We start from the raw sequence: 26,060 nt of genomic DNA on the forward strand, positions 1-26,060 counted from the left end.
CCCTTTCATTTTCTTACTTGATTTCCAATAGCACTAACCTGTGTTGAAGTTATTGAAGTGTATGGACACAAATGTTAGTAAGACCTCACACCATCCCGGCTCCCTTCCTTTTAGACTTCAAAGCACTAACTGCTCACTAACTGGGCTTCCGTTTACATTTGTTCACCTGGTTGCTGGGGAAACAGTTTAGCTGCAGGTCTATTGCTGGGAATTTGCAGCTACTATATATCATAACATTAGCATCATGGCAGTCCAAACACTATTGGAGATAAAAGCCAGTGGACAGTCAGTCATGATGTCCGTAGTTTTACATGAATGGAAATAAATGTTTAATGCTGTAAAAGAATTGAAGTAATTGTTGAATATAGGATCCTACTAATAAAGAATCATGTTTGAAGGAAAAAGAAGAAAATGGAAATTAATTGGTATTCATTAAAAACACAGGGCCTGAGTCAGAGGTCTACGTAAACCCAATGTTTTATGTACATCTCTGATGTTTGTGGGTCCGCGCATGATCCATTTTGTGCATGTGCAGAACAAGTCCTGTGTTATCGTTCACAGTTCTCCTTTAACCGCAGCATGCCCCCCCTTAACTGCTGCAGATGTTTGGTGGGCAGCGACCGAGACTATTCTACAAAATGTGGGTGTGTTGTCCTTATTTTGTAGGAGTGCCGAGGACAGGCTCTGCTTGTTTGGACAGAGGAGTTACGGCAGGCAATCCGACAGAGGAGTTGCGGCAGGCAATCTGCGTAAACTGAGGCTTAAATAGATGGCCGAGGGCTGCGACCATCACAAGCGATAGTTGCCATGGTGACCTGATGCTGCTTCTTCCTGCAGACGCCTCCTGCTGCATTAGAATGTAAAAGCATCGATGCTGCATGCAAAGTCGCACTACCGATGTTCACTGTGTCCATCTCTGAATCAGGCGCACAGTTAATTCAGCCCAGCTTAGTTTGGGAGATAAATAGAAAAACAAGAGCAGAGGGATGCAGTCAATATACTGGCTGTCGAGATCACGTTGTTCAGGAGACTGACACCGGAATCCCGACAGCCGGTGAAATACCGACATCCGGAGTCCCGACACATGCTTGGTTTTCCCACTCAGTTGGTGGGTCCATGCCACCAACCGAGTGAGAATGAACCTGTGCCAATCAAAGCTGCCAGGATTCCAGCAGACGGGATGCCGTTGTCTGTTTGGTGACAGCCGGCATCCCGTTTCCTGGGATATCATATGTATACCAGAGCAGAAACCAAGTGGTATGGATTAATGGATATGGTGTTCTTGTCTTTACAGAGCCAATCCCTAGCTGTGCGGACATGAGAGTCACTTTCCCTTCAGCATGGAGCTCGGCTCAGATTGGCGGGATGCTGCTGGGGGAGTTTGAAGGCTGCCTGGCAATAATCGCTGCAGATCTGGATCTATCAGCTGACCAGGCCAAAGCCGCAGTAGCAAAAATGAAACAGGTAAACTACGCTACGGCGCCACACAGTTTAAAGATCTCTGATCTGATGTCATGTTATTTTCAAAAGGCCTGGCACTCTGTTCTCACCACTCAGACGTGTAACACTTTCATTTCCAAATTGCTAAGTTGTTTGGGGACTGTGACATTTGGGCAGCCTGAAAACCCTCAATATGGTAACACTGGGCCTGATTCAGAGATGTATGCAAATCACACGGCGGCTGTGTCTTTGTATGTGTCACAACTGAGGGCCTGAGCTGACGGGAGGCAGCCTCAGTTGTAGGGGCTGAGATGTAACGGAACCTGGGAGGTTGTATCAGACCCCTAGACATGTAAGTAACATGTAGAATAACTGCCCGAAGGCGTGACCACGACAACCAGGATAAAAGTCAATGATGTTTATTATGACAAACTCCGTAACACAGCAGCAGTAAAAGGAAACATAAAAGTCAACAGAGGATAAATACAATTCCTGGGTACTACAGGGTGGCAAGGGCCACAGGCACTGGTAGTGTGAGACAGTTCTTATAATCTTCTAGTTGGAAAGTCCTTACCAGGCCTGACTGTAGCAATGGAGAGAACCCAGGATCGTACCAGCTGATGTTCCAGGAAAGGCTGGGCTGCTGAAGGTAAAACGGCTGCTGTGGATACTGGCTGGAACCAGACTGTTGTTGGTACGGAGTGGATACTGGCTGGAACCAGTTAAATAATAAACGAACTTGAGAGCGATGAAATAATAATGAAGTTTGGAGTTTGAGAGCGGTGAAATAATAATACCGGTGGAGAGTGGTAAACTGCAGAAAAGGACACCGGCCCTTTAAGAGAAGCTATACACTGCTGGAAGCTGGGCTGGAAGCAGGTGATTGTTTGAGAGCGGTGAAATAATAATACCGGTGGAGAGTGGTAAACTGCAGAAAGGACACCGGCCCTTTAAGAGAAGCTGTACACTGCTGTAAGCTGGGCTGGAAGCAGGTGATTGTTGTAGCTGGAAACAGGTGAGTCCAGAATGGATCGGAGAGTCAGGCTACACCGCAGATGGAATGCTGGTGCGGGTCTCTATAGCAGAAGTCTGGAGACAGGGGCTGGAACCTGGAAGACAACCACAGGAGAGAGACAAACTGGAACTAGGTTAGACAACCAAAGCACTGACGCCTTCCTTGCTCAGGCACAGCATACTTATACCTGCAGCAAGGAAGGGGTTGGCTAGGCAATTATGCAAATCAACAATACAGACAGCAGATTGGTGGAAATAATCAGATGACAAAATCCAAGATGGCTGCGCCCATGCAGACACTTGGAGGGAAGTTTGGTTTGTAATCCATGTGAGAATTGAAACAGTAATGGCGACGCCGGCCACAGGAGACAGGAGACGCCAGACTGACAAGCGCACATTTAACCACGCGGGCACAGCGGAGGCCGCGGCTGATGAAATCACCGCTCTGACATTCTGCATGTGGAAACTCAGGAACAGCGGGATCCGGTCCTGGAACGCTGAGCCAGCCTTAGGAGGCATCTGAAGGGTAAGTAATGGCGTCCAGATACCCGGATCGTGACAGCACCCCCCCCCCTTTAGGAGTGGCCCCAGGACACTTCTTAGGCTTTAAAGGAAACTTTGCGTGGAAATTTCGGACCAAGGCAGGAGCATGGACGTCTGAGGCATTGGTCCAAGAGCGTTCTTCAGGACCATAGCCCTTCCAGTCAATGAGGTATTGTAACTGACCGTAACGGAAACGTGAGTCCAAAATCTTGGCCACCTCGTACTCGACTCCCCGTTGAGTCTGAACTTTGGGAGCTGGAGGAAGTGCGGAATGAAACCGATTCAGGATCAGCGGTTTCAACAAAGAAACATGAAATGTCCTGGGTATTTTCAAGAAGGATGGTAACTGTAACCTGTAGGCAACAGGATTGATGACTTGTTCAATCTTGAAGGGTCCGATGTAGCGAGGTGCAAATTTCATGCTGGGAACTCTCAACCTCAAATTCTTCGTGGACAGCCACACACGATCACCCACCTTGAGAGCAGGAACCGCTCTACGCTTCCTATCGGCAAACTTCTTATACCTGAATGAGGCTTTAAGCAGGGCTGCGCGGACGTTCCTCCAGTTATTTGAAAACTGACGCAAGGTGACATCCACTGCTGGAACAGAAGTTGCGGGAAGCGGTTGGAATTCTGGGACTTTAGGGTGGAATCCATAATTAATGAAGAATGGTGTAGAAGAAGATGAGGAATGGTATTGATTGTTGTGGCTGAACTCGGCCCAAGGAAGGAGTTGAACCCAGTCATCTTGAGAGGAAGACACATATATACGGAGGAAGGCCTCCAAGTCCTGATTCACCCTCTCGGTTTGACCATTGGTCTGAGGATGGTAAGCCGTGGAAAACTTTAACTTGACTTGGAGGGCTTGACACAAACTTCGCCAAAATTTGGCTACAAATTGTACTCCACGATCCGAGATGATCTCTTCAGGAAGACCGTGAAGTCGGAAGATCTCTTGTATAAACACTTGAGCCAACTTGGAAGCTGACGGAAGACCGGTGAGAGGGATGAAATGTGCCATCTTGGTGTACCGGTCAACTACCACCCAGATGGTATTAAACTTGTTGCAGATAGGTAGATCGGAAACAAAGTCCATCGACAAATGGGTCCAAGGTCGACGGGGAACAGATAATGGAACCAGTTGCCCCGCAGGCGACTGGCGGGAGACTTTGTGTTGGGCACACTTTGGGCAGGAGGCAATAAATTCCATAACGTCCTTCTTCAGAGTTGGCCACCAGTAGGACCTAGAAATAAATTCAAGGGTTTTCTGAATGCCTGTATGTCCAGCAAAACGGGAAGCATGGGCCCAATGCATGAGCTTCTTCCTTAGAACTGGCTTAACAAAACTTTTCCCTGGTGGAGGCGTAGAGTCCATCCCTACCGTGGAGAATGCCAACGGATTAATAATAGGATGCTTGTCTGCAGACTCGGACTCATTTTCTTGCTCCCATGAGCGGGAAAGGGCATCGGCCTTACGATTCTGAGAACCCGGACAGAACTGGAGTTTAAAGTCAAACCTAGAGAAGAAAAGTGCCCATCTGGCCTGACGAGGATTCAGACATTGTGCGCCTTTGAGATATAAAAGATTTTTGTGGTCGGTAAGTATGGTGATTGAGTGGGAAGCTCCCTCCAACAGGTATCTCCATTCCTCCAGAGCGAGCTTGATGGCTAGCAACTCCTGATCGCCAATGGCATAGTTGCGCTCAGCTGGGGAGAACTTCCGGGAGAAGAAACTGCAAGGATGTAGATGTCCATCTTTGGCCCTCTGGGATAACACTGCTCCTACTCCAACAGAGGAGGCATCTACCTCTAAGATAAAAGGAGAGTCGGTGTCGGGCTGTTTCAGAACTGGTGCAGAGATGAACCGTTGCTTCAGAAGGTGAAAGGCCTGTGTAGCTTCCTCGGACCACTTGGACGGATTAGCACCTTTCTTGGTTAATGCAGTGATAGGCGCCACGATGGTGGAAAAGTCTCGTATAAATTTTCTATAATAATTGGCGAACCCTAAGAACCTCTGGACCCCTTTGAGGCTTAAGGGTATAGGCCAATTCTGGATTGCTTGGAGTTTCTCAGGATCCATCTCTAGTCCGGAACCGGACACAATGTAACCTAGAAACGGAATGGTTTTAACTTCAAACACACACTTCTCCAATTTACAATAGAGGTGATTGACACGGAGACGGGAAAGAACCTCTTTTACCCAGAAACGATGATCTTCGAGATTATTAGCAAAGATGAGGATGTCGTCTAGATAAACCACGACATGGCGGTACAAGATGTCCCTGAAAATCTCATTCACGAAGTGCTGGAAGACTGCTGGAGCGTTGCTCAATCCGAAGGGCATGACGAGGTACTCATAATGTCCGTCACGGGTGTTAAAGGCGGTCTTCCACTCGTCACCCTCACGGATTCGGATGAGATTGTAGGCACCCATCAAGTCCAGCTTTGTGAAAATAGTTGCACCACTAACTCTATCAAAGAGCTCGGTAATCAGGGGTAAAGGGTATCGGTTCTTGACGGTAATGTCGTTCAGACCTCTGTAGTCGATGCACGGACGCAGACCACCGTCTTTCTTCTTAACGAAGAAGAAGCCTGCGCCGGCTGGAGAAGAAGATGGTCGGATGAAACCCTTCGCCAGGTTCTCTTTGATGTACTCTTCCATGGAGTGTGTCTCAGGCAGAGACAACGGATAAGTTCGGCCTCGCGGTGGAACCTTCCCTGGAATGAGGTCGATTGGGCAGTCCCATTCTCTATGAGGAGGAAGGATATCAGCAGAGGCTTTACTGAACACGTCCGTGAAGTCTTGATATGGAGGAGGCGGAACATCAGATGACCTGGGGAAGGAAGAACAAACAGGAAGAACTTTGGCTAAACAAGTCTCAGCACAGGAGGGACCCCATGCCAGTATTTGCGTAGTCGTCCAGTCAATTGATGGGTTGTGGAGACGGAGCCATGGAAGGCCTAAAACCACTGGATGTGTGGCTCTTGGAATCACTAAAAAAGAAATATACTCAGAATGAAGAACTCCCACTCTCAGACGAACTGGAAGAGTCCTTAAGGAAATGACTGCGTCAAAAATCTTGCTGCCATCCACGGCAGTCAAAGAGATGGACGAGGACAGTCTCTCGGTGGGTAGGGACCACCGTTTAACATAAGCTTCGGTTATGAAATTCCCAGCTGCTCCGGAATCAAGGAGGGCAATGACGTTCCTGTAACGTTGAGCAATTTGGAGCGACACTGGGAGGTTACAGTCATGAAGAGATGGAGAGGAGATCATTACTCCTAGCCGGCCCTCTCCTTGGCGAGCTAGGATCTGGAGTTTCCCGGACGTTTGGGACAGGCATTGATAGTGTGCGACGGAGCTGCACAGTAGAGACAGAGAGACTCAGAGAGACGTCTTCGGCGCTCAGCGGGAGATAGACGGGAATGACTAATTTGCATAGGCTCATCCTTGGATGGAGATGGTTGACGAGGAGGAGGAGCAGAAGATTTAGGAGTAGATGATCTTCCTCGCTCGGTTGCTCTCTCTCTGAAACGTAGATCAACCTTCGTGCAAAGAGAAATGAGCTCATCCAACTTAGAGGGCAAGTCTCTGGTAGCTAACTCATCCTTGATACGTTCTGATAAGCCATGCCAGAATGCAGCATACAGGGCCTCGTCGTTCCATGCCAGTTCGGATGCCAGGATTTTAAACTGTATAAGATACTGTCCCACAGTACGTGTTCCCTGGCGTAAACGGAGAATCTCAGATGAAGCAGATGTTATCCGGCCTGGCTCGTCGAAGATGTGCCTGAATGTAGCTACAAAGTCAGTATAGGAGGATAGCAGGGGATCAGACTTCTCCCATAAAGGTGATGCCCAGTCAAGGGCTGAGCCACTGAGAAGGGAGATGATATAGGCAATTTTGGTACGGTCACTGAAGAAATTGCCAGGTAGAAGCTCAAAGTGGATTTCACATTGATTGAGAAATCCCCTGCAGAACCTTGGAGATCCATCAAATTTTGCTGGCGTTGGAAGATGAAGATGTGGACTGGAAATGGGTAAGGTGGGTGGGGTTACAGCTGGTGTTACTGTAGTGGACGCACCGGACGTGCCAGGTCCACGGAGGGTCGTTTGAATCCCATCCAGCCGTGTAGAGAGATCCTGGAGACAGCGGATGATGTGGCCCTGTGCAGCCTCCTGATGTTCAAGTCGGGCTGACAGTTCTTGCATCGGCCTGGCCGCTTGATCCTGGTCTCCGGCTGGATTCATTAGGTCAGTGCTTACTGTCACAACTGAGGGCCTGAGCTGACGGGAGGCAGCCTCAGTTGTAGGGGCTGAGATGTAACGGAACCTGGGAGGTTGTATCAGACCCCTAGACATGTAAGTAACATGTAGAATAACTGCCCGAAGGCGTGACCACGACAACCAGGATAAAAGTCAATGATGTTTATTATGACAAACTCCGTAACACAGCAGCAGTAAAAGGAAACATAAAAGTCAACAGAGGATAAATACAATTCCTGGGTACTACAGGGTGGCAAGGGCCACAGGCACTGGTAGTGTGAGACAGTTCTTATAATCTTCTAGTTGGAAAGTCCTTACCAGGCCTGACTGTAGCAATGGAGAGAACCCAGGATCGTACCAGCTGATGTTCCAGGAAAGGCTGGGCTGCTGAAGGTAAAACGGCTGCTGTGGATACTGGCTGGAACCAGACTGTTGTTGGTACGGAGTGGATACTGGCTGGAACCAGTTAAATAATAAACGAACTTGAGAGCGATGAAATAATAATGAAGTTTGGAGTTTGAGAGCGGTGAAATAATAATACCGGTGGAGAGTGATAAACTGCAGAAAAGGACACCGGCCCTTTAAGAGAAGCTATACACTGCTGGAAGCTGGGCTGGAAGCAGGTGATTGTTTGAGAGCGGTGAAATAATAATACCGGTGGAGAGTGGTAAACTGCAGAAAGGACACCGGCCCTTTAAGAGAAGCTGTACACTGCTGGAAGCTGGGCTGGAAGCAGGTGATTGTTGTAGCTGGAAACAGGTGAGTCCAGAATGGATCGGAGAGTCAGGCTACACTGCAGATGGAATGCTGGTGCGGGTCTCTATAGCAGAAGTCTGGAGACAGAGGCTGGAACCTGGAAGACAACCACAGGAGAGAGACAAACTGGAACTAGGTTAGACAACCAAAGCACTGACGCCTTCCTTGCTCAGGCACAGCATACTTATACCTGCAGCAAGGAAGGGGTTGGCTAGGCAATTATGCAAATCAACAATACAGACAGCAGATTGGTGGAAATAATCAGATGACAAAATCCAAGATGGCTGCGCCCATGCAGACACTTGGAGGGAAGTTTGGTTTGTAATCCATGTGAGAATTGAAACAGTAATGGCGACGCCGGCCACAGGAGACAGGAGACGCCAGACTGACAAGCGCACATTTAACCACGCGGGCACAGCGGAGGCCGCGGCTGATGAAATCACCGCTCTGACATTCTGCATGTGGAAACTCAGGAACAGCGGGATCCGGTCCTGGAACGCTGAGCCAGCCTTAGGAGGCATCTGAAGGGTAAGTAATGGCGTCCAGATACCCGGATCGTGACAGTATGTAGTAGCTGTGTGATAATATGATAATGTCTCCGGAGGAGTCTTGTGCAGTGGTGCAAGTATGCGGGTACACTACCCTTAAGAATTTGGCAGCGGGTACGCAGTACCACCTGACACACACTTTGCAGTTGCCACAATTATAATGTGCCACAAAGCAACAAGACCATGGTGCTTGGCAGCATGACGGCTCCTCCCACTTTGTTAGGGTTACTGGGAGTGCGACAGTGGCTGTGTTTTCCTATTATAATGGAGGTATTACTATATATTGTTATTAAATTGGGGGCATTACTATATATTTCTATTATACTGGAGGTATCACTATATATTTCTATTATACTGGAGGCATTACTATATATTTTTAGCCTTGCCTCCAGATTCCCCCCCAAAAAGGGGCTGTGTCATGTGGCCACGTCGCTAGTGTCATGTAGACACTCCCACTAGCAGCATGTGGCCACACCCCATCACAACACATGACCATGCCCATTTTTCATCACTCAGTACCCATAAGAAAATATTTCTACTTGCACCACTGGTCTTGTGTAAATAGGCGCCTTCTGCCAGATGCTCTGATCCGCTGCTGTGTCCAAGGAAGCAGCATCGGATCATGTGCAAACACACCCCCGTGTTCTGGGATGCTGTATGTTGCTGCCCCCACTTCGCCCGCAACCGGCCACAGCCTGTTAATCAGTCTTCCACATCCATGGCACTGAGAGCGATCTCAGAGAATTAGATTTGCACTAGCGCAGTGCGTGGATCTTACACCATCTGGTTTGTGTACATCTTTGAATATTGGCCCTCACTCCAAGTTGATCGCTCGCTAGCTGCTTTTAGCAGCAGTGCACATGCTAGGCGCTGCCCTCTGGGAGTGTATCTTAGCTTAGCAGAAGTGCGAACGAAAGAGTAGCAGAATTGCACAGGAAAAATGTCATGCCGTTTCTGAGTAGCTCCAGACCTACTCCTATCTTGCGATGACTGCAGTCTATTTAGTTCCTGGTTTGACGTCACAAACACGCCCTGCGTTCTGCCAGCCACTCCCCCGTTTCTCCAGCCTCTCCTGCGTTTTTGGCTGGCACGTCTGCGTTTTTTAGCACACTCCCTGAAGACGCTGAGTTGCCGCCCAGAAACACCCACTTCCTGTCAATCATTCTACGAACACTCGAGCGACTGAAAACCGTCACTTGAGCTTGGGTAAAACTACAAAGTTTTGTGTGAAAGTACTTAGCGCATGCGCGCTGCGTACCATGCGCATGCGCATAATTGCCGCTTTTTCACTTGATCGCTGCGCTGCAAAAAATGGCAGCGAGCGATCAACTCGAAATGAGGGCCATTGTCCATTGTACAAGGCAGCTTCACATGTTGCTGGTTGGGTGATTATTCTATTTAACAACAAATAATAACAATGTGTAAATATAGTTTGTTTATATGTATTGTCGCTTATTTAAAACCAAGCTCTAAACATATATCAGTAACAATCTTTATGTTCCGAACTGTTTTTGCTTTATTAAAAACTGACTAACTGTTCTCTAGCCAGGTGTATTTATCCGCAAATGTTTCTATTTAGTGTTCATGTCACATATTGCTGTTTCTGCAACAGTTGTTTGGTCCAGTTAAGAGTATGACTCTTGTGAAGATCCTTCAGCTGGGAAACCTTGTAACTCACATGACTGACAGAGACCTGCATGAGATGGATATATCAGACTGGGGAGTCGTGTCTTTTCTGGGCAGGATGGGCGGCTGGACTGCTAAACAGGTGTGGCATATAAAGACGGCTCTTAATTTATGTTTTATTACCTATCATGAAATAGAGACTCTATTCACAAATGGCCTCCCTCATTTAAAGTTCTGAACAAATTCAAAGGGTTCAGATTTGCTCTTGGACAAACCACGTAGCACTACAAGGAGTAGAGAGGAAATGGATTTATTTATTTATTTTGCATGCAGAGAAAATACTGTCTGTTTTATTTACGTACACTACAAGTAAATGCTGAGTTAGGATTCCTCCCCTTCCACCCTCCACACCCCAGCTGTAGATTTGGCCACACATTTTAAATTTAGCCCCATGCAGGGATATATGGTTTTGTCAAGGTTCAAATTTGCTCATATTTTTAATTTGCTCTAAATGATGCCTAATATATTGACAGTTTATTGTGTACTTTGACTAGTTTTCTGTAGTATATGGCTCTGCTTAAATATTGCTCTCTTTTCTCTTTCTGAGGTTGGGAGCAGATAAAGTTTAATACTTGTATTTTACTTCTATCATAAACCCAGCAGGCGGTATAGTATGGTGTCACACATATAAGCTCCTGGGCTTACACTTCTTCACTTAGCAATAAACAAATCTTTTTTGACAGTAGACGCGATGGACCTCAGTTCACAATCATTAGAATTTCCCATCCTTGGTGACCATCCTCATAGTTGTATCTTTATTTCTACAGATGAGGACGTTAGTGTCCAACATTCTTCGTCAAAGCAGGAAAGGGGCATCAGGTCTGGATCTTATGGAGCTTACAGCACTCGGTCACTTACTCTGTGGCCTAGGAGTAGAGGAACTGAAGAAGATAAACATTCAGGAATTCAGGTTGGTTTGTTAGAATGTTCTTGCTATAACTTGGCCTTGGATAATTAGGAATAGTGAGAATATTGAATTACGCATTAATGATGTACAGATGTGACCTCATACACCTTTCCAATTGTGTTTCATTTGGCACAAAATGCTTGGCATGGCTAAGAAGCTCCACCATGAGTAGCGATTGGATAGATTCCCAATTTTTATTTTTTGCCACGAAAGACTTTGTATAAAGTAGTAGATTAAAGTAGCGTATCTCAAGAAAAATCACAAGGCGTGGCTAAATTGCAGATTCCATTGCATAGCTAATTTGGCTATACGGTTTAAATGGAGAAAGGTGTATGTGGACAAATCTGTACATCTTCTTTCTGTACCTTTTCTTACTAATAGCATTGAGAAGCTCCTACAATCTGTTAGACCTTTTAACCAAATTTGGCTATTAAAATGTCAAACTCTATCTAAGTGACATTATGCTCCAGCTGTCTCGATATGCTGAGGCCAGGGGCAGTGGCACCAAGATGGGAGTGAGGCTGCCAGAGGCACAGAAATAGACCCAGAATGATGTGGCCATGCCTCATCAGCAGCAAGCACACTATTCTTAGGGTCTGACATTGACAATAGGGCATGGACACCCCTCCACATGCTTGGCCAGGACTTCTAGCACTTAGAATAGGGACTGAGGCTTGAGTACTGGCCAATATGTAGAACATCCAGTACAGTACCAATATACAAGCAAGGTTCCTTGTACCCAGATTATATTAAGTGGAATGCAGTAGCCAAAGCAAAATTGCAGAGTAAAGCAGGAGGCATTGTTGTCAGACAATAATCAATCTGGATAGATAGATAGATAGATAGATAGATAGATAGATAGATAGATAGATAGATAGATTGATAGATAGATAGATAGATAGATAGATAGATAGATAGACATGAGATGAAGGCTGGAAGAGAAGTGGCAAGACAGTGCAGGCAGTGTGTGAAATACAGTGAACAAGATGATTTTTATAATGTTCTGTTGTTGTAAGTGAGGCTGTTATGAGGGATGAGCGTTTGGATGCCACATCTGGGGTTTGTTCTTTGCATCAGGACCCTGGGGGCTTAAATATGCCATTGCCTCCAATCCCAAAAGATGTTTCCACATAACTGGTATTGGTAAAGCCCTAATCAAATGGTCTACACTCAGACTTTCGCTTTGATTGTCTATTGTTTTTTAAGGTAATTAGATAACATTGTAAACATCTAATTTCTGTGTTAGTCCATATTGCTTATTGACACAACAATTCCACATCTGTCCCCTGCAGCCAGGCAGCTGTGTTTGTGGGTACGCTAAAATTGAAATGCACCGAGGCTCAGATGGAAGTCTTGACCAATTTCTTAACATCCAACTCAGCATTTGGTGTGGTCAGCAGGTGGGGTCCGGAGATCTTCACAGAGGTTGGTACACTTGCAGGTGAGTTAAATTCATGTAGTCTCATCCTCCATTTATTGCATAGAATTTAAACTACTCCTAGGCTTCAACAAGGATCCTTTACTCAGGAGCAATTGACCATAGAGAAGTTATGAATAAGCTCTTATGACAAAAGGTCTGTGCCCAAGATTATAGCAAAACAACCTGCTCAGTGTAGCCATGCTTCTATTGCTTATTACAGCCAGTGGTAACAGGATGTCTTTTTATGTCCATGTTCCATAAAGTGTGAGGGTGCCAGCTAACAACTGCGTAAGATGTTGAGGGGGTAACACAACTACAGTATGCTCCAATAGTCACATGCCTATTATTAATTGTACACCTGTCGCTGCATGTATTTAATGCAGGGTGGTTTTTTTTTTGTTTTTTTTATTGAAGCAATATATGTAATACATACATAAATTTTCATAGTAGGTCAAACCTATATCAAATAGGAAAAAGCGGAAGGGGAGTAAATAATATTACAACCGAGTCCCCAATCAAGAGACATTTTAAACACAGTACAAACAACAATATTACACTTATATAGAACATGCCTCTCGGGGCTTCAGTAACCATCATATTAAGAGCTGGTCTAGTCAGCTGACCCAGACGCGTGCAGGTGAGGATAACAAAACAAAAAAAAAAAAAAAAAACCCGTGCCCGTATGCCAACTTCCTCCCAGTCGTCTACCGAGCTGAGAATGGCAGTCAGTCCTATAGCACAATCGGCGGATCCCCCGCAATCGTTCTAGTAAAAAACCATTCTGTATTAGAGAAAGAGTTATGGAGCTGTGTCCTGACTGCTATCGACAAGGTCGTTATATAGCTTTCCCATACTTCAAAGAATTTCTGTATCTTAGTATCTTTGTCTAGCAAACATCCTATCCATTCCATCCGAAAGAGATAAAATAATTTGGCCTTAAACAACGAAAGTGTAGGTGGGTCCCTAGCAATCCATACTTGCAGAATAGCCTTTCTGGCTGCTATACTAACTGCTAGCAGTAGCTTTCTACTTCCCTGGGAGAGACGTAGGTCCGGGGAGAATATACCGAAAAGCGCCCATTGTGGGCACAAACTCCAATAATTCACTAGGTTATTCGTTAAGTAATTCCTTATCCTTATCCAGAACTGTTTAATCAGAGGGCATGTCCACAAGCAGTGATAAAGGTCTGCTTGGGGAAAACCACACTTCCAACAAGCATGTGTGTCAGCTAGCCCTATGAGACATCGTCTATGAGGCGATAAATAAGTCCTGTGCAAAATATTGAGAGACATTTCTTTATACCTAGAAGAGGGAAACACTTTACAAGCTTTTACATGGCCGTAAGCAAGTCAGTCGTCTCGATCCCCGGGAGACATTCCGTCCAGGACCGGATACCTCCCTGTCCCGTAGAGTAGTCTATAACAGTCCGAAAGTACCCATATGCCATTGATATAGCTTTCCTAACTCTAGGGGCTTGTTGCAGTAGTTTATCTATCGGATTGTTCCAATCCATAGGTGAGAAACAGCCAGTAGTAGCAGAAACATAGTGTTGGGCTAATAGAAAGGCCACAGGATAGGCCAGTAGAACTGGATGTCTAGCAGTGGCTTCCTGGAACGTGAGCGGCCTCAAGCTTTGTGAATCCACCAGATGAGCTACCTTGGAGACACCCCCCATCCGCCAGATGTTGAATGGATAATGCGCCCTACCCTCCTGGAAGTCCGGATTAGCCATGAACGGAAGGTACAGTGATTTGTGGGAGTTCAGATCTAGTTTATTACGCATATCAGTCCATAGTTTTTTAATGGTCCACAATAGTGGATTCCTCCTCCACTCCCCAGACAACTCTCGAGCATGCAAATGTAAAAAGGCGACCAGGTCCCCCCCTTGTAAAAATTCTCTATCTAAGTCAGTGTTTGTGTAGTTGTTGTCATTATGCACCCAGTCATGCAAATACCGTAGTTGAGCGGCATGGGAATACCAAAGAACATTAGGAAAATTAATTCCCCCATTCTCCGTGGTTTGCTGTAATTTAATCAACGCTTTACGTGGTTTTCTTCCCTGCCAAATAAAGCGTCTAAAAAGAAAATTGATGCGTTGAACATCTTTGGGTAGGAGGACATGTGGCATGGCCTGTATAAAGTACATCAGACGGGGGAATGATATCATCTTTATCAAATTCGCTCTTCCCATGTACGATAAAGGCAGAGATTTCCAGGAGTCAAGTTCTGCCTCAATCTTTCTGATGGCCGAGGTAAAATTTAGGGTGTAAAGTCGCTCCGGTTGTCTCGATATTTGAATCCCCAGATAGGTGAGTTGATCTGAGCTCCATGTCAGTGGTAAACCCCCCACCCCATTTCTCAAAAACGCACCACTCCCCAGTCGTAGTGCCACTGACTTCGACCAGTTAACATTGAAGCCAGAAATATGTCCATACGCCTGCAGTAGATTGAATATATGAGTCAAGGAAGTCCCCGGATCTGAAACATACAGCAGTAGATCATCAGCAAATGCCGTAAGCTTTAGCTCCCTGCGACCTATCTGAATGCCATGAAACTGAGTGTCAGTCAATAGCAAACGATGGAGGGGATCTATGGCCAAATTGAACAATAAGGGTGACAAGGGACAGCCCTGTCGTGTGCCACGATGCATAACCACCGGCTCACTGGTATAGCCATTCAGTAAGAGGGTAGTGGAAGGAGAGTCATATAAGTAACGAATAATATTAACAAAGTCTTGGTGGAAGAGTCTACGTTCCAAGACCCTGAATAGATGGGGCCAAAGTACCGTATCAAAGGCCTTAGTAGTGTCGAGGCTGAGGAGTATATTCCTGGATTGGGGCGAATGAGCAGAGGCTATGACTGCAGCAACAGCAGCCCGAATTCCTTTTACCGAATGTGTATTACGAACAAAACCAAGTTGATGAGTAGTTAGAGCATGGGGGAGAATCGTTTGCAGTCGATCCGCCAAAATCTTGGTGAATAATTTTATGTTGGTATTTAACAACGTAAAGGGCCTGTATGAAGTCACCAATTGAGGGTCCTGAGCAGGATTGGGGATCATAATGGTATGGGCTGTTGTGAAATGATGAAAAGGGGCACGGTGCTGCAGCAGGCCGTTAAACAGTTCTAGCAGAGTCGGAGTTATATGACAGGGTGTTTGTTTTGCCCTTGAAGCTGTCCAATGAGATCTATTTTATTTAATTCATTTCCAGCCATAGAGTGCCCCTTTCAGATCTCATTCCAAGGTCCAGCCCAGGTCACTGAACAAGGGTTTTAAACCACAGGCTGGACCTGGGATATTGCTCGGGCTTATCTCAGCCTGCGTTTGGAGATGACATAATATCCAAGCACCAATAATGTGCCTCTCCCTATACAGTGAACGGGACCTGGTTCGGATGACACAAATTACCTATACCGCTTTCACACCGCACAAATAACCCGGTATCGACACGGGTCGGTGTGCGGTGTGAAAGAGGCCTTGCCGAAATCGCGGGTCGCCTGACCCGGCAATTCAACCCGGGTATAAAGCAGTGTTATACCCGGGTTGAATACCGGGTCAGTGGCTGCGTAAACAGGCTCCCAGGTCGTTGCGACCCGGGACCCGTTTACTAGATAGGGAGAGGCGGCGCGGAGATGAGCTCATCTCCCAGCGCCGCCTCCACCTCTGCCCCTGCCACCGGCTCCGCCCCCCGCTGCTATGGCAACCCGCCTGGCTTATTACCGGGTCGGGGAAGCCAGCAGCAGCTGCCAATGCCGGATCCCACCCGGGAAGGGCCAGATTCCAATTCCCGGATCCGGCATTGGCAGTGTGAAAGCGGTACTATTCACACTGCCCTGTAACCTGGGTCTTTCCCACACCAACCCAGGTAGCTACCCAGGTTGGATTCCCGGGTCACTGGGTATTAGAGAAGTGATATCTTGAGGCATTTTTCGCTGTCAGTTATTATCATAGTCAGGTCATTGTTATGCCTTTATCTGCCTTCTAACAGATGGCCAGCTACAAACATTTCCTATACAGATTTATCAGTGATTTTGTGCATTTAAAACAATGCATAAATGCAGAGCAAAATTCTATTTCTAATTTAAAAATTCACTTAACAGTACAGCTCAGCATTATGACATGGGAGCTTTCAATGCTATTAAGAGTCCTTTATCAGATGTGATGAAAGCAATGAATCGCGGCATGCTTGCATATCAGAAAGAGATAATAGACATGTCTGTAAGTGGCTCTGACCTTTCATCTTTTTCTTTTGGAAACTTATTAGCTGGCCTTCCGGACATTGTGCTGTCTTCTTTGATAAGAGATCAGATTCAAGCAATAACACCTGATGCAATAAGCCTTATTTCTGCACCAAAGTTTGCTGTAAGTAAATGTGTGTCTGCATTATTTATATTAGAGATGTGCGGTTTGGTTTTCCTGAAATGTGAACACTTAGGGGTTTCCGACTCAGGTCTGTTGTCAGTTCAGAACTCGGGTTTTGTATTGCATGTAAAATAAATAGGTTCAAATTACATGATTTTAGCTTTTATTGATTTGTTTTTTTAATAAACTTTTAGCAATTTTAAAGGAATGCAAAACCAAACCAAAACACATGAATTAGAAACAGTGGTGGCTACAGAGAATCAAAACCAAAACAGAGGGGCCTGCACACACCTCTCATTATAAGGCCTTGCCCTCTCTTGTCGTGAAATGAACAGGTAGAGCCAATCAGGGGTGTCTTAAGCGAGGAGGGGTCCCATGTGCAGACTCCGGGTGGGCCCCCTCCTCTCCATGGCTCTGTAGGCTCCGACACTGCGCCGGAGCCTACTGTGCATGCGCAGGTCTCCGGAAACATGGCTTCCGCCATGTTCCGGAGACAACATTTAAAGTGTGCATGCGCGGTGGCCATTTTGGAGTCGATTTTGTGTTGGACGGAGGCGGCTGCACCGTCCGACGCTGGACTCCAGAGAGGTGAGTACTAGCTATCGAGGGTGGACTGGTAGCTGCCCTGCTGTCTGCTTTTAACGCTAGTAAGTCTGCATCTGCAGACGCAGACACTGCCCTCAATATGCTCAGGAATGGGGTTGACGCTCTAAGCTTAAATTTATTTGGCGTCTATACTCAAACAAGGTACGTGCAGCCATTGCTGCATCCTGCATCATGCAACCACCCTAAGCACTTTTTTTCCATTGCAATCTGACTGGACCAAAATGTAATATGTGGCACAAAAACTCCCCAAAATTTACATCAATCTGTCATAGTTAGTGGGTGGTTAAAGACCTATTACGTAGAGTCTCAGATTTTTGTTTGTTTGTGGGTTTTTTTGTATTTGTGCTAAATATAAATAAATATGTTTTTTTTATATGTAATAAAGCGGTGAACAGGGTCGTCGTGAGCCTACTATTCAAACAAGATATATTTGAAATTTAAAGATGGAAACCAGTGCAGACTGACTAGCAGACTGATTGGGGTTTTTTGAGTATTTGGGAGCAGACATACTTCATAATTTCTTATATTTTAAACCATGCATTGTACAAGAGGACTGTTTTCTAATGGTTGTTCAGGGTTGGCCTTTGTGAGTGTGTTTTATTATATTAAAATATTATTGCATTCACTTAAATCAAGGTGAATAGAAGTGTTTGTTTTGTGACCTCCAGTGGAGGCAGCCATTTTGTAGGACCCATTATTTATTCTGTCAGTTATGTTGACAGAGCCTAGCCTGCATTCTCGAGAAAATTGGTTTATCCATACCATTGCTTCATCTAATGTATGGGTGCTATGGGTGCACTTTAAGCCAAAGGAAAAATAATCCAATGATTGTGGAGTGTACATGGGTGTGGTATGACTTGTTGACAGTAATCAGGTCAACATGAAACTGTCGAGACAGTTAAACTGTCGACGCACAGCATGCTGGTATACTCAGCATGTCAACAGTAATCATGTCAACATACATATCTACCTGGATGACATGTTGACATTCATCCCTGGTGGTCCAGTGGTCTCTTACCTTTTTCCAGGTGTCAGCGGTGCTGGGACAGTCACTTCTGTTGCAGACCTGTGAGTACATCTCCTCCTATCCCTAATCCTAATCCCTAACACTAACACTATGACACTATGAATATGGACATGGTTACTGTCGATCATGTGACCATGTATGATTATGTTACACGTCACAGTATGCATCTTTCCTACTTATGGAAATCATAGCTTTAAATGAAGTAGTAGGGATGGCGTTAAGCACATTCCCTGCTGATGTTAATGTCTCACTAGTAACTTAATATACACTAACAGATTTGCAAAATGTCACTTCAAAGCTCCCCATGAACAAAATAGCTGGTTATAAGGATACAAGAATGAAAGGAGCAAATGCTTAGTGCACCTTACACATTGGGGGCCATACCGAGTTGATCGCAGCTGTGCTAAATGTCAGTGCCTGCCCCCCCCCCCCCCCCAGAAGTGCAAAGGCATCACACAGCGGCAATGCCTTTGCACTTCAAGAGTAGCTCCTGACCAGCGCAGCTTTAGTGTGCTGGCCGGGAGCTACTTGTCACTCTTCCCGGCCCACAGCAGCTGCGTGTGACGTCACGCAGCTGCCGCGGCCCGCCCCCCCCAACGGTCTGGCCACGACTGCGTTGGCAGGACCGCGCGCCCTAAACGGCGGCTTAATGCCACCGTCCAGCCCCCTCCCGCCCAGCGACCACCTCTTTCTCAGAAGCGGTCGCTAGGCAACGACAGCTGGCATGCGCTGGTGCACTGTGGCACTGGCGCATGCGCAGTTCCGACCCGATCGCTGCGCTGCGAGAAACTGCAGCGAGCGATCGGGTCGGAATGACCCTTATTGTGAGCACCACAATGGGTCATTTGTGGCATGAGGATTACAGGTTGCTTATTGCCATGACACGTTATTGGATAATCTCTGGTTTTGTGAAATTCCAAATTTCATTCTGAATGCTGGCAATGCGACTGCATATCTTTTACTATTATTAGGTATTTGCACTGTAACCTCATCTTTTTCTGCAGATCATGAAGCTGCAACACAAATGTGGCTCCATAACGCAAATTCCAGTTTATAACACCATACGCATTTTTATGTGCTTTTGTGCATGTTTGTATGCTGCATTGCTTAGTGCCGCAGTGTCAGCTGCTTCTGATAGAGACCATGATCACTAAATACTAGCAGCAGAAACATGCCTCTAACAGCAGCCACATGCAGAATTCTGTGCTGCAGGATGAGATGGATGGCCATTACAGGTGTAGGGCTTGTGCAGTTAGGCGGTCCTCTTGCTCCCCACAGCCTTAATACTACACAAGCAGATCTCAGAAACAATGTAATTATTCATTTGCACACACCTTTGTAAGTAGCAGAAGCCAAGTATCTGTTGCTACTTTCAGTCCTTATGTCCCCTTATTATGGGGGGATGAAGGGAGAAAATTGGAGGGAGAGAGAACTACATTGGGCAGGGGGAGAAAACATGTATGTATTATGAGCAACATGGAATAGTTGGAGAAGTGGAGGGCTGAAAACTAGAGCACCGAAAGCCAGTATGGGGGAAGGGGGGTCTGCTGTTCGCATGTCACCTGGCCTTCCGTCGCATATTTGATAGTCTAGACCTCTGTCTTTTCAAAATCACATTATAATACTGAATGGCAATCTCCAGCATACAACTGTCATATAAACGCTAACAGTAAAATAATACAATTAATTGTCAATCATCTTTTTATCAGTTGGTGACCTGTGTCTGATATAAAATGGTTGGATTTTTCCTCGTTAAGGCTAGCCTGTGAGCAATACTACCACACACAAACCGTGACAGGGTATTTTTCATGTCAGGTTGTCTTTAGTCCGGCTCAGCTTTCCAGCTTCACTAGCGATCAGGCTACAGCAGTCACCCCTGAACAGTATGAACATCTCAGCTACCAGCAACGTCAGGCCATCTCCACTGCTCAGTATGAAGGGGACGTTCATCAGGATCCCCGTGGTAAAGTCCTTGTCTTATATGTAGTGACTTTTATGTACAGTATGTGGTCATTCCAAACTCATAATGAACTAGTCAAATAATACGGTTTAGAATCTAGGACACATTTTGATGGTCAGTGTCATGTAATGCTGTATAAGGGCAAATCTCGTAAAAATCATTGTAATTCAAGGCTTTCTACCTCCAAATGTATTTTATTTCCAAAAGCTTCTTTTGCCTTTTGCAATGTGACAATACTTACATGTTCAAGTACTACAGGCCAGTGCTTGGCAGGGATCCACTACTGCCCACATTAGCATTCCACATGGTCTAGACCAGGCGTTATACTGGAGTTACTGGTGACCGGGATTATGGGTTTGAGTTATGGTTTGGGCCACTTCCCCAAATCACAAGTTTTTCATATTACTGAATTCACAGAGGCATGCCAAATTCCAAGACCACATACCTCTTGAAATACCAAAATCAGTACACCCAACTGTCCTAATTTAGATTGAATGGTCCATATTTGTGTCCCAGCTACCATAATGTTGGTGGTGTGTCCTCAGAACTGAAGCTCTGCCATATTGTACATGGCACTGCAGGGATTTATGTAGGTTAGGAGAGTTGGGATTATTGTATCTTGGAGCTTCAGTTGTGCTAGGTATGTCCCTGGGAAACATGATACACCCGTCAATGTGATGCAACCATGTTCCCAATTCGGTATCCAGTCTATAGATCTACACTTTAAAGGTCTACAGTCAATAGGTCAACCACTAATGGTAGGCATGCATTAGGTTGACAAGGTCAAAAGGTAGACAGTTCAAAAGGTCAACAGGGTCAAAAGGTCGACATGACAATGGTCGACGCACATATGGTAGACACGAGTTGTTGTTGGGTTTTTTTTTGGGGGGGGGTCAATTTTTATTTTTAAACTTGTTCATATTTTACCATCAACGTGGACTACGACTGGAAATAGTAACCTTGCCTGAAGCATGTCGAACGAAGCGAGCCATGCAAGGGGGCGTGGTACACTAATGGGGCATGTTTGTGGCAGAAAAGTGACAAAACATCCCCAAAAAATCCTCAAAATTGTGTCTACCTTATTTGTGTTCACCATTTCCACGTCGATCTTTTGACCCTGTTGACCTTTTCTACTGTCTACCTATTCTTTATCAACTTTTTGACCCTGTCGACCTTTTGACCCTGTCAACCTAAAGCATGTCTACCGTTAGTGGTAGACCTATTGACTGTAGACCTTTTAGTGTAGATCTAATAATCCATACCCCTCAATTCTATGGCATTACAGTATGCCCTCTTTTGGGAGGGGGCCTGTCTCAAATACAAAATATTCAAAGCTGGGAGTGGGAGGTATGGGACTGTTCCACCAACCACTGTAATATTAGATGAAAAGAATAGATTTGCCATAAACTGATTATCCTGGGAGTAGACAGTAATAAGCAAATTGGCCAGATCGCATGGTGCAACTATTTTTTAACGGCTGTTAACATTCTATGGGGGAGATTCAAATGTTTGAAAAGTCAGTTGGGAGTCTGTTTTTTCCTATCTAATAGACAGGGAAAAAAAGACACCCAACCGACTTTTGAAACATTTGAATCTCCCCCTATATGTCTATAAAGAGATCAGCATTCATATGCGTTACTTCTCAGTGTGCCTGGGAATACAGTGTGTTTCTAGAAATCATTTGAATGATGTCTTGACAGACTTGTTTTTCTTTGTTGGCAGGAGAAAATAACAATGCGAGGTCCCAGACTGCCGGGATTCCTGCCCTCTATGCACTGCCGCTGCTTCTGTTCCTAGTCTGACAGCCAGTATCCCAGCCTAGCTGGTCGGCATTTTAAGAAATGTTTTTGTAAAACATAGCTTATAAATCCTACATGGATTTTTTTTATTGATTTCTACTGGTGATGTATTATGAAAAAACCCCTGGGAGTTAGTCATTCCCAAAGTATATTTGTTTGGCAAAAGAAAGGGTTATGTAAGTTTCTCTTGAAAAGGCCTGCGGCAGGTCAGAGGTACAGATGACGGAAGATGGGCAGCCATAACGCAGAGGACAAAGAAGGATGTCTGGAGGATTCTCTTGCTCTGTAATGATGTAGATACATTTGTCATCATTAAATGTCATCTACCAATGTTGGACCGGTATACAAACGGGTCATCACTAAATCCAATAACATGGGCCCCCACTATAGGGTTACAAATAATATCATTTATATGGTACATATTTTTATACTAGAATACACAATCTACAGTATGAATGTATCTAGATAATAATATATTGGCAAGGTTATAGAGCAGCCAAGCTGTTCATACTGTATATCAGACAAGCTACAGCTGATGTTGGACACTGATCCCAGTTCCTGGGTAGCAGGATTTCTGAGACCTGCTCCTTCCTAGGGAGCTGTCCGTACATTGTGGTTCTCTGGTAGTGTGATTGATCCTTATTATCACCATAAGAAGACCCTTCCATCTGTTTGAATGTAGGTCAATGAGAAAGTGATGGATAATACAGTATCAGTGTGTGAATGGGCTCTTAAATAACACCCAACAGTGCAACGCATTATTAACATCTTTATCAATATGACATATTTGTCTGAACGACAGTATATATATATATATATATATATATATATATATATATATACATACCTTTAGTCCTCCATAACTGCCCAGTACAGCATCTACCTGAATAAATATATATGCAACCAGGCTGAATAAGCCCTGAGATACTGATTTCTTTGAGTCCATATATGTTGGCGGCAATGGCTACAGTATATGCTTAATAGCGACGGCATAGAGATCATGTTGACTTTTCTTTGAATACAGTTATATTCTACCTGGGAACAATTTTCTAAACCATTTGCATTTTTGTGTTTAACCCAGACCATTTTTTCAACCTAGTAGGTGTGGATTTGCTGTATACATTTTGTAATGACATGCTATAGGAGTCTTATGTTTAGTGATTGCTGATTGCAGAATTTGTGTTACAGGTTGTCTGAATGGACCTCCCCAGCACTTAGTTGTTTATTACGTATCTGTACGTTAGCTGGCATCCACCCATTTACCTCTAATGGCAAAAGATGTGTTTTATGTTTACCTTTTCACATGGAGATTTACCTCCTGCTCATGTGGAGACTCTCTCTGTGTAACCATTATCTATACCATGAGGCTGATCCAGTATAAAATAGGCCCCACACAAAGAATGACAAGCTAAGGGGATTTAACTCTTTAGGAAACATCTGTGAGCCCCTATTAATACTGTTTTGGAACAGATTGCACAACTATTTAGGTCAGAATGGACCTTATACACACAATGATGCTTTTGCCAAGTGTATAGCGTCCTGTCCCAAGAGATTAATGCAGATTTCAGACATTAGGTCAGATTCTTCTTAATACATATGGGAAGTGCCTGTGATACATTAAATGTAAATGTATTTTGTAGAGACAATGCCCTTATTGTGAAAGAACACATAGTTTCTGATGCTTATGTCGAAGCCTTACTCAGTCATGGGTCCAACCCTTGTTGAGAGTCACTGCAGTACTTCTGATTTTAAATCTGTGTGCTTCAGATCCATTTATTTATTAAAATAATTACCATACCTTACTCTTTTCTTTGTTGAATTACATTGTTGGTTAGATACTTCCAATGCAGGAGTGGTAAGGTCCATCCATTGTGTAAGCAGATCTAGCACATATCCTGATACTGTACATTGAAACAGGCAACAACCTTGCCCCATTTCAGCCAGGATGAGTAGTCAGAATACCAACAGTGAAATCCAGACCAATCTTGAAGGTAAGTGGGGAGGGGTTCGGGTTAGGAACTGGCGGGGGAGGTGGGGGAGCGGGGTTAGGCTGCAGGGATGGGGTAGGTTAGGGTTAGGCTGCGGGGGTGGGGTTAGGGTTAGGCTGCGGAAGGGGACAGTTAGGGTTAGGCTGTAGGAGGGGTGGGTTAGGATTAGGGCTGGGGTAAGGGTTAAAATACCGCGATTTGTTTGGATTCTGACCGTTGGGTTGCCACTGTGCCAACCCTTTCAGCCATGAGGTACAGTATGTGTCTGTTCACATGCTTACCACTGTTTGTTCAGTTGCCCCTTCTGATATATCACACATACAGTACTTCACCAGCCGCGGCAACAGTATACATTTGTACATGTCTATTAAAAAGTAAATGCAAGCTCTGTAAAGCTGAGTACAAACATTTCGGATTTCACTTATGATGCTATCTACTCATGATTTTTCTTGCAAGGAAACAGTTCAGAGATCATCAGATATTGTGTGTATATAGGGGGTAATTCTGAGTTGATCGCAGCAGGAATTTTGGTAGCAGTTGGGCAAAACCATGTGCACTGCAGGGGAGGCAGATATAACATGTGCAGAGAGAGTTAGATTTGGGTGGGTTATTTTGTTTCTGTGCAGGGTAAATACTGGCTGCTTTATTTTACACTGCAAATTAGATTGCAGATTGAACACACCACACCCAAATCTAACTCTCTTTGCACATGTTATATCTGCCTCCCCTGCAGTGCACATGGTTTTGCCCAACTGCTAACAAAATTCCTGCTGCAATCAACTTGGAATTACCCCCATAATACAAATAATTGTTCCATCAGATCCTCACAATTATCTCTCCTAATAATCTGATCTGATGAAATGTCACGCCTTGTAAACACTGCGCATATCTGTATCCTTTATGTCAGTCATCAGAGTACACAACACAATTCTGCACAATGGGCCTTGGGGGTCATTCCGACCGATTCACACGCAGCGGTTCTTCGCTGCGTTGCGAATGGGTCGGAAATGCGCATGTGCGGTGGCTGCTATGGCACGCGCTTCATTGCCCAGTGACGCCTGTCACCGGGCAACTACCAGAAGAAAGTGATCACTAGTGCGATCGCAAGAAGATTGACAGTGGGGAGGCGTTCCGGGGCGTCTACTCACCGTTTTCAGGGCGTGGAGATCCGAACGCAGGTGTGTCCAGGCGTTTGGAGGGCGGATGTCTGACGTCAATCCCGGGACCTTCGTCGCTGGATCCGTCGCACAGGGTAAGTAGGTCTGACCCTGGTCTTGTTTTGCAGGAAACTTTTTTAGCATAGCAGGGCTGCACAAGCGATTGCAGCCCTGCTATGCTAAAATACACTCCACCATAGGTGGCGTCAAGTTGATCGCACGAGCAGCAAAAAGTTGCTACATGCGATCAACTCGGAATGACCACCCTAATTCAGAGTTGATCGCAGCAGCAAATTTGTTAGCAGTTGGGCAAAACCATGTGCACTGCAGGTGGGGCAGATATAACATGTGCAGAGAAAAATAAAGCAGCCAGTATTTACCCTGCACAGAAACAAAATAACCCACCCAAATTTAACTCTCTCTGCACATGTTATATCTCCCCCCCCCCCCTGCAGTGCACATGGTTTTGCCCAACTGCTAACAAATTTGCTGCTACGATCAGGTCTGAATTACCCCCAATATCTGCTCAGTGTTTATCACATCTTGTAAGCATGCTGGAAGATCCAGTCATCAGCCCAGA

The 26,060-nt window shown here is 45.2% G+C and overlaps 1 protein-coding gene across 2 annotated transcripts in view; it reads left to right on the plus strand.

The window, feature by feature from the left end:
- Positions 1–24,137, plus strand: part of STRC (stereocilin) — a 146,630-nt gene extending 122,493 nt beyond the window's left edge. For both annotated transcript variants that reach the window (XM_063925879.1, XM_063925880.1), the window contains exons 25-31: positions 1,295–1,464; positions 10,180–10,335; positions 11,021–11,163; positions 12,453–12,601; positions 16,846–16,943; positions 20,392–20,539; positions 22,259–24,137. In XM_063925879.1, the coding sequence (XP_063781949.1) occupies positions 1,295–1,464; positions 10,180–10,335; positions 11,021–11,163; positions 12,453–12,601; positions 16,846–16,943; positions 20,392–20,539; positions 22,259–22,338 (944 nt within the window). In that variant the 3' untranslated portion in view covers positions 22,339–24,137. The remainder of the gene's footprint in view (positions 1–1,294; positions 1,465–10,179; positions 10,336–11,020; positions 11,164–12,452; positions 12,602–16,845; positions 16,944–20,391; positions 20,540–22,258) is intronic.
- The last annotated feature ends 1,923 nt before the right edge of the window (positions 24,138–26,060 follow it).

The sequence above is a fragment of the Pseudophryne corroboree genome, chromosome 6 (genome assembly GCF_028390025.1).
Source record: "Pseudophryne corroboree isolate aPseCor3 chromosome 6, aPseCor3.hap2, whole genome shotgun sequence".
Taxonomy (NCBI): Eukaryota; Metazoa; Chordata; class Amphibia; order Anura; family Myobatrachidae; genus Pseudophryne; species Pseudophryne corroboree.